The 12,441-nt window shown below is 40.2% G+C and overlaps 1 protein-coding gene across 1 annotated transcript in view; it reads right to left on the bottom strand.

Annotated features, from left to right (window-relative positions):
* The window catches only part of Csmd1 (CUB and Sushi multiple domains 1), a 1,555,059-nt gene that overhangs the window by 155,202 nt on the left and 1,387,416 nt on the right, over window positions 1–12,441 (bottom strand). Inside the window, exon 37 of the mRNA XM_055608400.1 lies at window positions 9,597–9,701. Within this exon, the coding sequence (XP_055464375.1) occupies window positions 9,597–9,701 (105 nt within the window). The remainder of the gene's footprint in view (window positions 1–9,596; window positions 9,702–12,441) is intronic.

Here is a 12,441-nt window from a genome sequence, read left to right as displayed (position 1 = left end):
TCCTCTAAAAAATAATACTGATATCAGCACAGAAAATATACCTTGTTTTCTAATTAATATTAAAACACAAAGACATCATTTTAGTCAGAGAACAATATGGCAAGACAGAGAATGTTCCACAAAGAGACTATTATATTTGCAATGTAGAGAGAAGAACCTCCATCTCAATATCCCTATGCAGTTGTATATATTAGAAACTAAAACTTTAAATTCTTGGCATATGTAGGCTTGGTTTTCAGCTCTCCCATATACCTGTTTATTTGTTTTTAAGGGTATAAATTAATAATCAAAATATAAAACAGAGGCGGTGTGACAAGCATCAGGCAGGGTGCTGTTCTGAGGTGAGTCTAAGCAAGCACGAGCTTATCAGTGTACTTCAGGCGAGTGGGGCAGCCCGTTACCAAAGTTGCCATGCATATTGAGTTGGGACAGCAGTTTTTGTCTGGGGTGACTGGACTGTATCTCATGTTAAGTCTTGAGAAGATATGTCACAGGAGTGATGGAAAGCCTTGTAGCTGTATGAGTTATTCACCTTGATATATTGATGTCTAAGAACTCCACAAACCTAAAGGCTGGTTAAGCTGGGCATAGTGTTATAACATGCCTGTAGGCACAGCACTCAGGACGTTGAGCAAGAGGTACTGAGTATTTAAGGCCACCAGCCTGTATAATGGCACTTGGTCTCATAAACAGATAAGTAATTAAATAGTAATAAATTTTTTGAAAGTTGACTATTTTTAAACATATTGATAGGAAAATTCCCCACTAATGTTTCAAAGGCAGCAACATCTAGGAAGATGTGACTGGAATATCATTTGCAAGATTTTTGACAGCATTTCCATCCCTAGCTAATCATGGTGCACTTACAACTGATATCACATATGATGATGTGAAACACCGAATGAGGGATGCCACTTAAAGATGTTCCATGAACAGCCAGGTTCCTTGATTTCCTTGGAGACAAGGTAAAGATGGTTCTCATAAAACTGAAGATCACATAGCCATTTGCTGGGGAAGGTGGTTAACACATTATGGAGTTTTATAATTTATTATCCTATCCACTCTGATGTTAAAATGTGAACTTTTAAGATGCATTGATATATAAAGTTTCAATTTGATTTAGAATGTAAGAAGGAAGATTTTTAACTTCCACGAAGCTAACCTGTAGAAGCAAAGATCATGAAACAAAGCCATTAAAAAGATAAGTGTTCTAATTTGACCTAAAATGGAGTTTAATGGCTTGACTACTGCTGATCATAAAATGTGAATGTTGTGAGCCGGAGGCGAGCAGATGGCCCATCAGGCCTCTGAAATACACACACTTGAATCTCAGAAGTAAAAATTATGGATAGCACATGATAAACATGTGCTTTAAAATCAAAGACATGGTATAGGATGACCAGGACCTGCAAAAGTGACAAATGCAGATGAGTTCCAAAGATTTTTCTCAAAATTTCTTTCACTGCCACAGGCATAGCTTGTACTCTCTACATTTCACAAGTTACTCTGCCTGAAGAGCTCAAAACAACAAAAACCTAATAATTGAAAAAAGGAGGGAGGTAAATCCAAATGGCGAGACTCAGACTGTAGTATTTATCAAAGGGAAGTCAAAATATAGTCTTCTAGCTTTATTCTTTTGTTCTGAGAAAACCTTAAGAGTGAAAGCCACTTAGGGTAGAAAGTGATCAATTTGGTTTACACTTCTAGGTTACAGTTTATCACTGAGGGAGGGCAGGGCAGGGACTTGAAGAAGAAACCATGAAGGAGTGTTGCTTGCAGATTCACATGGGTTCATGCTCAGCTTTTTTCTTTTTTAATTCTTTATTAATTACACTTTATTCACTTTGTATCCCCTCTCTAGTTCCCTCCCACCTCCCCTCCCAACCCATCCCTTCCTTCCCCTTGTCCACCCATGCCCCTTCCCAAGTCCACTGGTAGGGGAGGTCTTCTTTTCCTTCCTTCTGATCCTAGTCTATTAGATCTCATCAGGAGTGGCTGCATTGTCCTCTTTTGTGGCCTGGTAAGGCTGTTCCCTTAGGGGGAGGTGATTAAAGAGCAGGCCAATCAGTTCATGTCAGAGACAGCCCCTGTTCCCATTAATATGGAACCCACATGGAGACTGAACTGCCATGGGCTATATCTGTGCAGGGGTCCTAGATTCTCTCCATGCATGGTCCTTGGTTGGATTATCAGTCTCTGGGAAGACCCCTGTGCTCAGATTTTTGGTTCTGTTGCTCTCCTTGTGGAGTTGCTCTCCTCTCTAGATCTTTCTGTTTCCCACTTCTTTCATAAGATTCCCTGCACTCTGCCCAACAGTTGGCCATAAGTCTCAGCTTCTGCTTTGATAGTCTGCAAGGCAGAGCCTTTCAGATGTCCTCTGTGTCAGGCTCCTGACTTGTTCCCTCTTTTCTCCTTTTTCTGATGTCCATCCTCTTTGTCTTTCTGGATAGGGATTGAACAATTTAGCAAGAGTCCTCTCTCTTGATTAGTTTCTTTAGGTGTACAGATTTTAGTAGGTTTATCCTATATTATATGTCTATAAGAGTGAGTATATACTGTGTGTGTCTTTCTGCTCCTGGGATAGCAGATGATCTCAGGATGATCTTTTCCAGATCCCACCATTTACCTGCAAATTTCATGATATTCTTGTTTTTGATTGCTGAGTAATAATCCATTGTGTAGATGTACCACAATTTCTGTATCCATTCCTCCATTGAGGGACATCTGGGTTGTTCCCAGGTTCTGGCTATTACAAATAAAGCTGCTACAAATATGGTTGAGCTAATGTCCTTATTGTGTACTTGAACCTCTTTTGGGTATATGTCTAGGAGTGGTATAGCTGGACCTTGAGGAAGCGCTATTCCTAGTTGTCTGAGAAAGCACCAGATTGATTTCCAGAGTGGTTGTACAAGTTTACATTCCCACCAGCAGTGGAGGAGGGTTCCCCTTTCTCCACAACCTCTCCAGCATATTTTTGATCTTGGCCATTCTGATGGGTATAAGGTAGAATCTCAGGGTGGTTTTGATTTGCATTTCCCTGATGACTAAGGACATTGAACATTTCTTGGTGTTTCTTTCCCATTCAATGTTACTCTATTGAGAATTCTCTGTTTAGCTCTGTATCCCATTTTTAAATTGGATTACTTGATTTGTTGCTGTTTAACTTCTTGAGTTCTTTATATATACTGGATATTAGCCCTCTGTCAGATATAGGCTTGGTGAAGATCCTTTCCCAATCTGTAGGCATTTGTTTTGTTCTGATGACAGTGTCCTTTGCTTTACAGAAGCTTTTCAGTTTCATGAGGTCCCATTTATTGATTGTTGCTCTTGGACCCTGTACTGTTGGTGTTCTGTTCAGGAAGGTGTCTCCTGTGCCAATGAGTTCAAGGCTCTTCCCCAGTTTTTCTCCTAACAGGTTTAGTGTGTCTTGTTTTATGTTGAGGTCTTTGATCCACTTGGACTTTAGTTTTGTGCAGGGTGATAAATATGGGTCTATTTACATTTTTCTGCATGGAGACATCCAGTTAGACCAGCACCATTTGTTGAAGATGCTGGGTTTTTTTCCATTGAATGTCTTTGGCATCTTTGGCAAAAATCAGGTATCCATAAATATGTGGGTTTATTTCAGGGTCTTCTATTCAATTCCATTGATCCACCAGTCTGTATCTGTGCCAGTACCATGCAGTTTTTAGTATTGTTGCTCTATAGTACAGCTTGAGAAAGATCTGAGTACCACTGTGTACTCAGACTCTTAGACCACATTCTTTAAAGAGCCAAATACTTACAAAAATGTCCATAAACACTATAAAATATTGTTTTATTGATTGTCTAGAGTACACGTGGGACCAAGAGAAGTCACATCTGTAACATGTTGTCCGTCTTGAGGTAAGTAACACTGTTTTCATTCCTCCTACTTTTAGCTCTTAGGCCTCCGTAAAGTGGGGGTTCTTGTTTTCTGTATCCAGAGAAGAAGCTGTGCATCTCCTGTAAGGTGCTCCAGAGAATAGTAGCACTTTAATGACATAAAGTAATCATGTAAGACCTCAGAGGGGCCATTTTTCACCTTATTCAACACTGGGTTTCCAAGGTTCCTTGCATGTGGTCTATGCAACACCATCAGCAACACAGGGAGGGCAGGTGTTACACAGCACTTGGAAGCACTGCTCATCCCAAAACCGTCACCTGTGCAACCATGGTTAGTCCATGGTTAGTCCAGGCAAAGTCCACCTATACCCAAAGCCAAGTAGCAGTAAGTAATGAGTCATCATCCCTGTGACTGTGTTGATGTTACAGCAACTTCCTCAGTTTCACATCAAGAACCTATGGCAGCAAAAATGTTCTCTTCTCCCTCTTCCTCCCCTTGTTCCTTTTCTTTTTTCTCTTCCCCTTCTTCATCCTCTTTCTCCTCTTCCTTCTCCTTCTCTTCCTTTCCGTCTTGATTCTTATTGTTATGTGATCAATATCTGTCCCTCTAAAGTTCACATGTTGACATTTTAATACCAAATGTGATTTAAAATTGGGCCCTTTAGAAAGGGATTACAGTTGGGTCAGAATGACCCTGATCTTACAATGGAGTCAGTGCTATTATAGGAAGGAAATGCAATATGCTGACAGCTCTGCACAGAACCTACTACTCAGAAAGTGGGTCTTCATCAGGAAAAGACTCTATCAACACCTTGGCCTTGGACTTTAGCCCCACGATTGTGAGAAATGAACTTAATGTGGTTTAATCCTCAGCCTGTGATGCTATGTCACAGTGACCAGCACAGTTGCAAGCAATTAGCACACATCTGTCACAAAGCACTCCACATGGGGCAGAGTATTCTACATCTGCTGTTTCATAGTGGATAAAGAGGTGACAAATTTGGTATAAAGAATCTCAGTCACTAGCTAAAAATCACTTTTACTGATAATGAAACCCTGCGTTTTAAGATTAAAGAGCTAATGTTTTAAAGCTGGGTGTTCTTTAGTGACAAATAATGCTTTAACAAATGAACGAAAATGAACAACTTTGCAGTCACCAAAGACATACATCTGAACATGTCCTCACTTTGAAGGAGAAAATGAAGCATCCTCCTTCCCTACTTTCCACAGGGCTACTAGGTGGGCGTGCTGGTTAAATTTGTTACACTTTTGCATGAAAGGGGAAGACTGCTAAAAATGCAGCGTTGCCAGCTGTCTTTGCCATGGAGCTATATCCATCACAAATTCCAGAGTCGCTCCACTTAAGCTTACTAGAGCGACAGCTGGTTCAGAACAGTCAGACCATTAGACTCAGCTAGGGTTGTTAAATGTCAAACACTACACTTGAACTTTTCCTCAATTACACAAAAATAATTCTACCCGCATAGGCACTTACTGCAGTGTCAGGGATTCTGAATAGGAGTCCCAGGCTTTGTCTGCAACCACAGCTGTGATAGGTTCTCAGGGTATGTTATATTAATGGGGTGGGGGATTCAAATGTAGTCATTTGATACATCATACATTTGATACATATAAACTGAATGAAACTTCATTTTTGTGGGCCTTCTCAATCTTTTCAGGTAAAAATTAGCAACTCTAAGATATTTAGATTTAACTGAAATCCTCACTACTCAGTAGAGCAATTGCTCAGGCAGGTATACTGACAGAAGTAAGATAATTCATTATAATAGTATCTTCTTATTAAAATATATCTGGAATTCTAGTACACTTATTTTGTTTTAATGTCTGACATGCCTGCTGTTTTTATCTTTTAGCTCTTTGGCTGGTATATGGCATCAGTTACTTTTCTGTTGTGATAAAACCCTGTGACCAAGGTAACTAATGGGAGGAAGGGTTTATTTGGGCTAGTGATTTCAGAGGGATAAAAGCCCATCAAAGGGGGAAGTCAAGCATAGCTAGCATCAGGAAGACATGGTAGCAGCAGTGGCAGAAGCAGCCACAACAGCAGCTGAGAGCTCACATTTCCCAAGGCACACAGGAAAAGTATCAAGCAGGGGCAACAAACTTGAAATTGTTAGAGTCTTTTGAAACCTCAAAGCTCTTCCCAAGTGACAAACCTCCTTCAGCAAGGACAGACCCCCTAAGCATTCCCCAAAGCCACCAACTAAAGACCAAGCATTCAAATGGTCAGACAATGGGGGACATCTCATTCAAACTACCACACAAAGTGACTAACATAGTTATAGATGTACAATGTGCCTGCTTATCTCAAGCCATCTATGAAAGCATCCCTGCTGCCAACCCAATTTAATACACTTGCCCTACATATATGTTCTTGACCTATGATTTACAGAGAGGTAGCATATACTCAAATTGTGATACTGCGTTCTTAAAATGCATATTTGTTCATTGTCAATGTGTATGTGATATTTATTGTTCTAGAGATCTGAGGCTACTTGATACTAGCTTGTGCCTTCTTAGACTGTAAGTATCTTTGTGGTTAAGAGCTTATGACAATGAATAGTGTTCATTTCAGAACAATACATTTAACAATAAAGCACATCAGATTCTGATATTGCTTAAAATTGGATGAGCACATTTCAAAGACTTTCAATTCTTACCAAATCTGCAAAACAAGTAATTCAACTGTACACACTCAAGACAAGCTCATTTGTCATTTAAGAAACTAAGAACTAGGTAGCACAGGAATGAAATAAAACTATTAGGTTTTAAACATATTTTACACTTTGATATTTATGAATGTACGTAACTTTTTGCTTAATTAATTCTCTTCACTATTGTTTTTAAGACAGGGTCTTACATATCGCTGGTTGGCCTCAAATTCACTATATAGCAAAAGAAGATCTTGGACTCTTGGTCACCCTTACCTCCAGTTCTAAGGACTGGGATCACAGGTCTTCTGCAAAATTTTATTGCTTCCCAGAGAGCATTCACATAACTTTTTTGACCTAGGGCAATTTAAACCCTTAAAACTCCCAAGCATGGTTTAAAAAAATAACAACAGCAGCAATTTAAAAATACCTAACTCACACATACGCTTGACTGAGAAAATTTAGAAGCCCCATCCATTTGAGATATAAGAACCTGAAAAAAAAAAAAAAAACATCCCTTTTTATTTTAACAAGAAAAAGCTGAAGTATAACACCAAAACTTTTCTGAGCCCATCTCAATACTGAGAGACCTGAGTGACCTCAATTCTAATGGGCAAACCCCCTCAGAGAGAAGGCACAGGAGAGTTAGGACTTAAGAAAACAGGTCGGCTTTACTTAAGCAAAGCACTCAAGGCTGGGATCAGCTCTCCATCGGTTCAGGGACCCAGACAGGGTCCATCAAGAAGTCCGCTGTTGTCCACAGAAGCCCCTACTGCACCAATTTTCAGAAGAGCAGGGGTGAAATATGTCACAGCTCCCTGGATCTTCAGTCTTAGAAACTCGAGTGCTCATAGATGCTATATGCTCCTGTGCTTCCTACATTACATACATATGGATGCTCTAGATCATACACATTAATCATACACTCTGGGAACTGCATATCATGCCTTCACATATAAGTGGCTTGGGTTTGAGAAATCTGCAGTGCTCTTTTGGGTTAAGGCTTGGCCTTTCATACAAGGACCAGGGAGTTCTTGGTGGATGCAGGTAAGGAACAAGACACTGTGGTAGAGGTTTCAGTCTCAACAAGCTTCTTGGTCCTTAGGCTTCGGCTTGTATGTAGAGTTAGCATTACTAAAATGGGGATACCCATGGCATCCCTTCCCAGGGGCAGCTGGGGCACCTGCCTTCAGGTGCTTGGCAAAGAGTCTTCCTGGCGAAATGCTTGCTGTGTCTCTGTGCTCTCGGTCATCCTTATGGTGACAGGTTTTCTGCTTTGTTTTTTTTTCCTTAACTCAAAAATACAGTGCTGTCTGAGGACAGACAGAATTTCAAGTAGATTCTGCATGGCATATGCTCCAAGATTTGCTTTCTTCTTTTAATTTTATGAATATATATTCTACTAAAAACATGAATTTAGAATTTTTATAGAGATTTGGAAATATGTATTTTATAGTACATGCCTAAATATCTCAATGTATTAAAATATTAAGATTGTTGGCAGTTTAGGTCAATAGTCTTTAGAAGGGTAAAGCTAATTCTACACATACTTTAAAATACCTGTTTTCAAACAGGTATGAGAAATCAAAGTAAATGCAGGAATTTCTTTTAATACATAAATGAGGTGAGCTATAGAAACAACATCTGGACAACTACCTGGAATAGTCCAAGTCCAAATGCAGCATCATGTTCAGTCACAGAAAAAGTAAACACATTAATTAATTATGGTCTTAGATCTTCATATAAGGCCTTGGATTCCTGAAGAGGTTTCATTTCAGTGGGAGATAGGAGGAAATTGGTCTCTCTTTGAAAGACTCTTACTGACTAAGAATATCCTGGGATGGAGACAATTATGCTAATAGAGCTACAGTACATGTGCAAAGTAGATAATTATCCCCAATAGTCACAGACTAATTATGTTACCAGCATCTCCTTCCCCAAAAAGAGAAAGGAAAGAACGTCTCAGGGGTTAAAAACAGTGATCAGTTCCAGCAAGGCAAAAATATTAATGGACTGACTAACACAGTCGTGAGTGACAGGTGTGTTTGCTATTTGCAGAATCCTCATTGGATGGATCAAAGTAGCAGAATTTTCCAGAGCTAGTCTACATAGGTAACATTTGCAGGATTGTTTTACACTGTCACTGGAGCGGTCCTATTCACAGAAACTGTAACACACTTGCATGCAAATGCCTGTAATGAGTAGGGAGGTTTAAGCGGAGTGTGAATGGGCCTGTGGTTGGTGGCTGCTGATGAATATTTATCATCAGCTGGAATGTGGCCTTTTGAAAATACATGTGTTACACTCCAGCAAACTGTTTATCTCAATTTTAAAAATCACTTATTGAAGCTAACCCACGTATTTGCTCACTTGCAACCGCTTATTAGAGGAGATAATACCAACACCAAGCCATTTCAGAGCCTGAAAACACACCCCGAATAAACCTCACTTTCCCTGGAAATTCACGTTTCACATTTACGAGGTTCACCTGAATTACCCAACACTGGCGGGGGCTGTGAATTTGACCTTTGTAGTCCCATTTATCAGACTATTAATGCAGCCTCACATCCATTTTTATAAAAGTTGACCTCTCCTCTGTGATGTCTCTTTCCAATTAAAATGAGTAACACACAGACAAGGCCTCTGAAATGCCCGCTCCCATCTAAGTCTTGTTTTAAAACCCTTGAGGGTCCACAGGGACAGCCCTATGGCACTGTCTACTGATAAGACCATATTCTGTGTTTGGGGATGCTAATGTGAGTATTTGTTGTCACACATAAGATCAGTCATGTTACAGATGACTGGCTTGTGTTTCCTAATGGAAATGGGCTAAAAGCACAGTCAGTCCATCTAATTATTCCCGATACTAACTTCAGCATTGCTCTAGAAGTCTGTTTACAGAAAATACCTTTCACTAAGCTTATGTTTAGTAAAACCTAGTTTTGCACAAGTTTTAGGTGGAGCTTTAGAACAATAATATGTCACTGTTTGATGCAAGCAGGGTTTGTGGCTTTATGAAGGATGCGCCTTTGCCCCAACAGAAGCAGAAATCAATCTTACTTTTGTATTCCAGGTGAAAGCCGGCGGCCGCAACACTGATGTCCGACTGGAAGTGCAGGCAGAGCTGGTTGGAAGTGCTGTTCAGCAGAGCGGGCACAGTGGTACCTGTGCAGGGGAAGAGGTGCAGCTTTAACACAAAACAGGTGGCCTTCCACTCGCTGAGCACAGAACGCATCCTAGGCTTCCAACTGCGGAGGGCTTGGCTGATCATCTCTGTTTAATCTGAGTGTTGGAACCACAGCTTCTTTATCAGCTGCCCCACCTGCAGGACACCGTAGAGGGTCCTTAGACCCTCTCTCTCACTCTTTCTCTCTCTATATATATGTATATACACATTTTTTTTTATAAATTCAAACACAGAATTTGCCCTGGCCAGCCTGATTGTTCTCTTATCCATTCTACCTAAGTTTTCTGCAAGCTCCTAGCTCTTAGCTTAGTAACTTGCGCATAAACACCATTTACCTCTCCAATTGCACAGTAAACTGAGAAACCTACTTCTACTCTAGGCTCTAGGACTGGAGTATGCCACTATTCCATGACACATTCTGATCCTACAAAGTGAAGATCATACTAAGTCTTTTACTCAAATAAGCAGGATTTGTGAATATGACATTTGCTTGTGAATTCACATGCCTTTTACAGATGAAAACGTTTCTCAATCGTGAAATCTAACAACTGCTTGTCCTGTGCTTCAGCTAATGTGGTGTCCCCACATCACACAGCCAGTGCAGAACAGAGAGTCTGTGTGCCCTGTGCTTGCCATGTACTGGAGCTGACTTTGGGTCTTCTCAGGGTCGTCTAATATCAGGGACTTATTCCCTCCATGCAAAATGCAATGGAGTGATTTTTTTAAAATATTCTGCCACAAGCAGGATATTTCTGATCACACTGTTTTATTGTGACCCAGATAGAATGACACATAACAAAGGAAGCTGCAAAATTTTATTATTGTCCCTGCAGAGTCTACTTTCAGTATACTGATATTTGCTTTCCTTTAATACCGACTGTCAGATACAAGCCTGCATGAATTCTGCTCTATTTTACTCATTTATAATTTATAACCCGCCTGCTTTCCAAAAGTGATTTTTCAATGGCTGACTAAAAAAGATCTACATGCATATATTTTCCTACCCAAGCAGAAATGAAAAATCAAAGCACTGAATTTGTTAAAGATGTCAATCATTTTGTTTTTAAATATGTACTTCCTATGACATCTCATTCCCATTTATTTTTATTCAACAATTAAAATAATTTAGAGTCTGCTTTATAAAAACGTTTAAGAATAGCAGGAACAAAATCCTTAAGTATCGATTGTGCTCTAAAATGATCCAAACTTTGTTATGCCATAACATTTTTCTCCATGTTACATTTTTTATTGAGAATTTCATACTTGTCTACAATGATATGGGAGCATATCCTATTTAAAGACTATTCTTCTAAAAGAACTGACGTTATTTCTGGTTGAATTGAAATTTTTTTGTTGTAGTATGAAAAAAGGTCTAATGTATCAATGATCGTTACACACGTAAGACATCATTCTCTCCACGTCCCACGTTCCTAATGCATGTACATGTGGACAACATAGCCATTATCACTGAGAGCCTTGAGGCCGCACCCCAACTCCTTCACCCTGGGACTTTGTCTTTTTTATCTTGAAATTTCAGAAAAATAAAAATAAAAACAATCCAGGTTTCATGAATTGCCTTTGGACTTTCATTCAAAACTACTCACTATTCAGGCTGTGGATTTAGGGCAAGAATAGTGGTGCGATGCCATGTTTCTCCTGGGACAGCTTGGCTGCTAGTTGTCCTGAGTGGCAGGTGGGCACTGGCTCAAGCTTGTGAAAGCTGGTGGTGATGCTGGTCGCTGCATGTAGAGACCATCGTGGGGAGAACGCATACAGAGCAGCACTGGCCATGTGACAGGCCAGTTTTGTTTTTCCCAGAGCAGCATCTGAGGTTGCCAGCTCACAGCCCCATCCCAGCTGAGGCACTTGGAAGGAAGGTCTGTCATGAGCTCTGTTCTGTTGCTGTGCTACTTTGTAGTGGATATATATTTATGGGGAGACACGAGTGCTGTAGTCTCACTCACCCACACTTTGCCTGCCAGCTTAGCATATAATACTCCATTCACAATCTGTTAGATCATTATTATTATTATTTTAATTAAAATTCTATTTTTTAATATTAGTTACAGTTTATTAACTTTGTATCTAAGCTGTATCTTGCTCCCTCATTCCCTCCCAATCCCACCCTCCCCCCCTCATCTTCTCCCTACCCCTTTCCAAGTCCACTGAAAGGGGAGGTCCTCTTCCCCTTTCATCTGACCCTAGCTTATCAGGTATCTTCAGGCCTGACTGCAATGTCCTCCTCTGTGACCTAGCAAGGCTGCTCCTCCCTCAGTTGGGGAGGGTCAAAGAGCCAGCCATTGAGTTCATGTCAGAAATAGTCCTTGTTCCCCTTACTAGGGTATCCACTTGGATACTGAGATACCATGGGCTACATCTGGGCAGGGGTTCTAGGTTATAACCATACATGGTTCTTGGTTGGAGATACTATCTCACAAAAAGACCCCTGTGCCCAGATACATTTTGTCCTTGTGGAGCTCCTATCCTCTCTAGGTCATACTAACTCCCCCTTCTTTCATATGATTCCCTGCACTCTGCCGAAGGTTTGGATATGAGTCTCAATATCTGCTTTGATACATTGCTAGGAAGAGACTTTCAGAGGCCTTCTGTGGTAGGCTCCTGTCCTGTTACTTGTTTTCTCCTACCTCCAATGTCCATCCCATTTGTATTATTATTATTATTATTATTATTATTATTATTATTATTATTATTATTATT

The sequence above is a fragment of the Psammomys obesus genome, unplaced genomic scaffold, assembly GCF_907164565.1.
Source record: "Psammomys obesus unplaced genomic scaffold, mPsaObe1.curated_primary_1811, whole genome shotgun sequence".
Taxonomy (NCBI): domain Eukaryota; kingdom Metazoa; phylum Chordata; class Mammalia; order Rodentia; family Muridae; genus Psammomys; species Psammomys obesus.
Note: the sequence above shows the minus strand (reverse complement) of the source record. Positions and strands in the feature narration are given on the sequence as shown.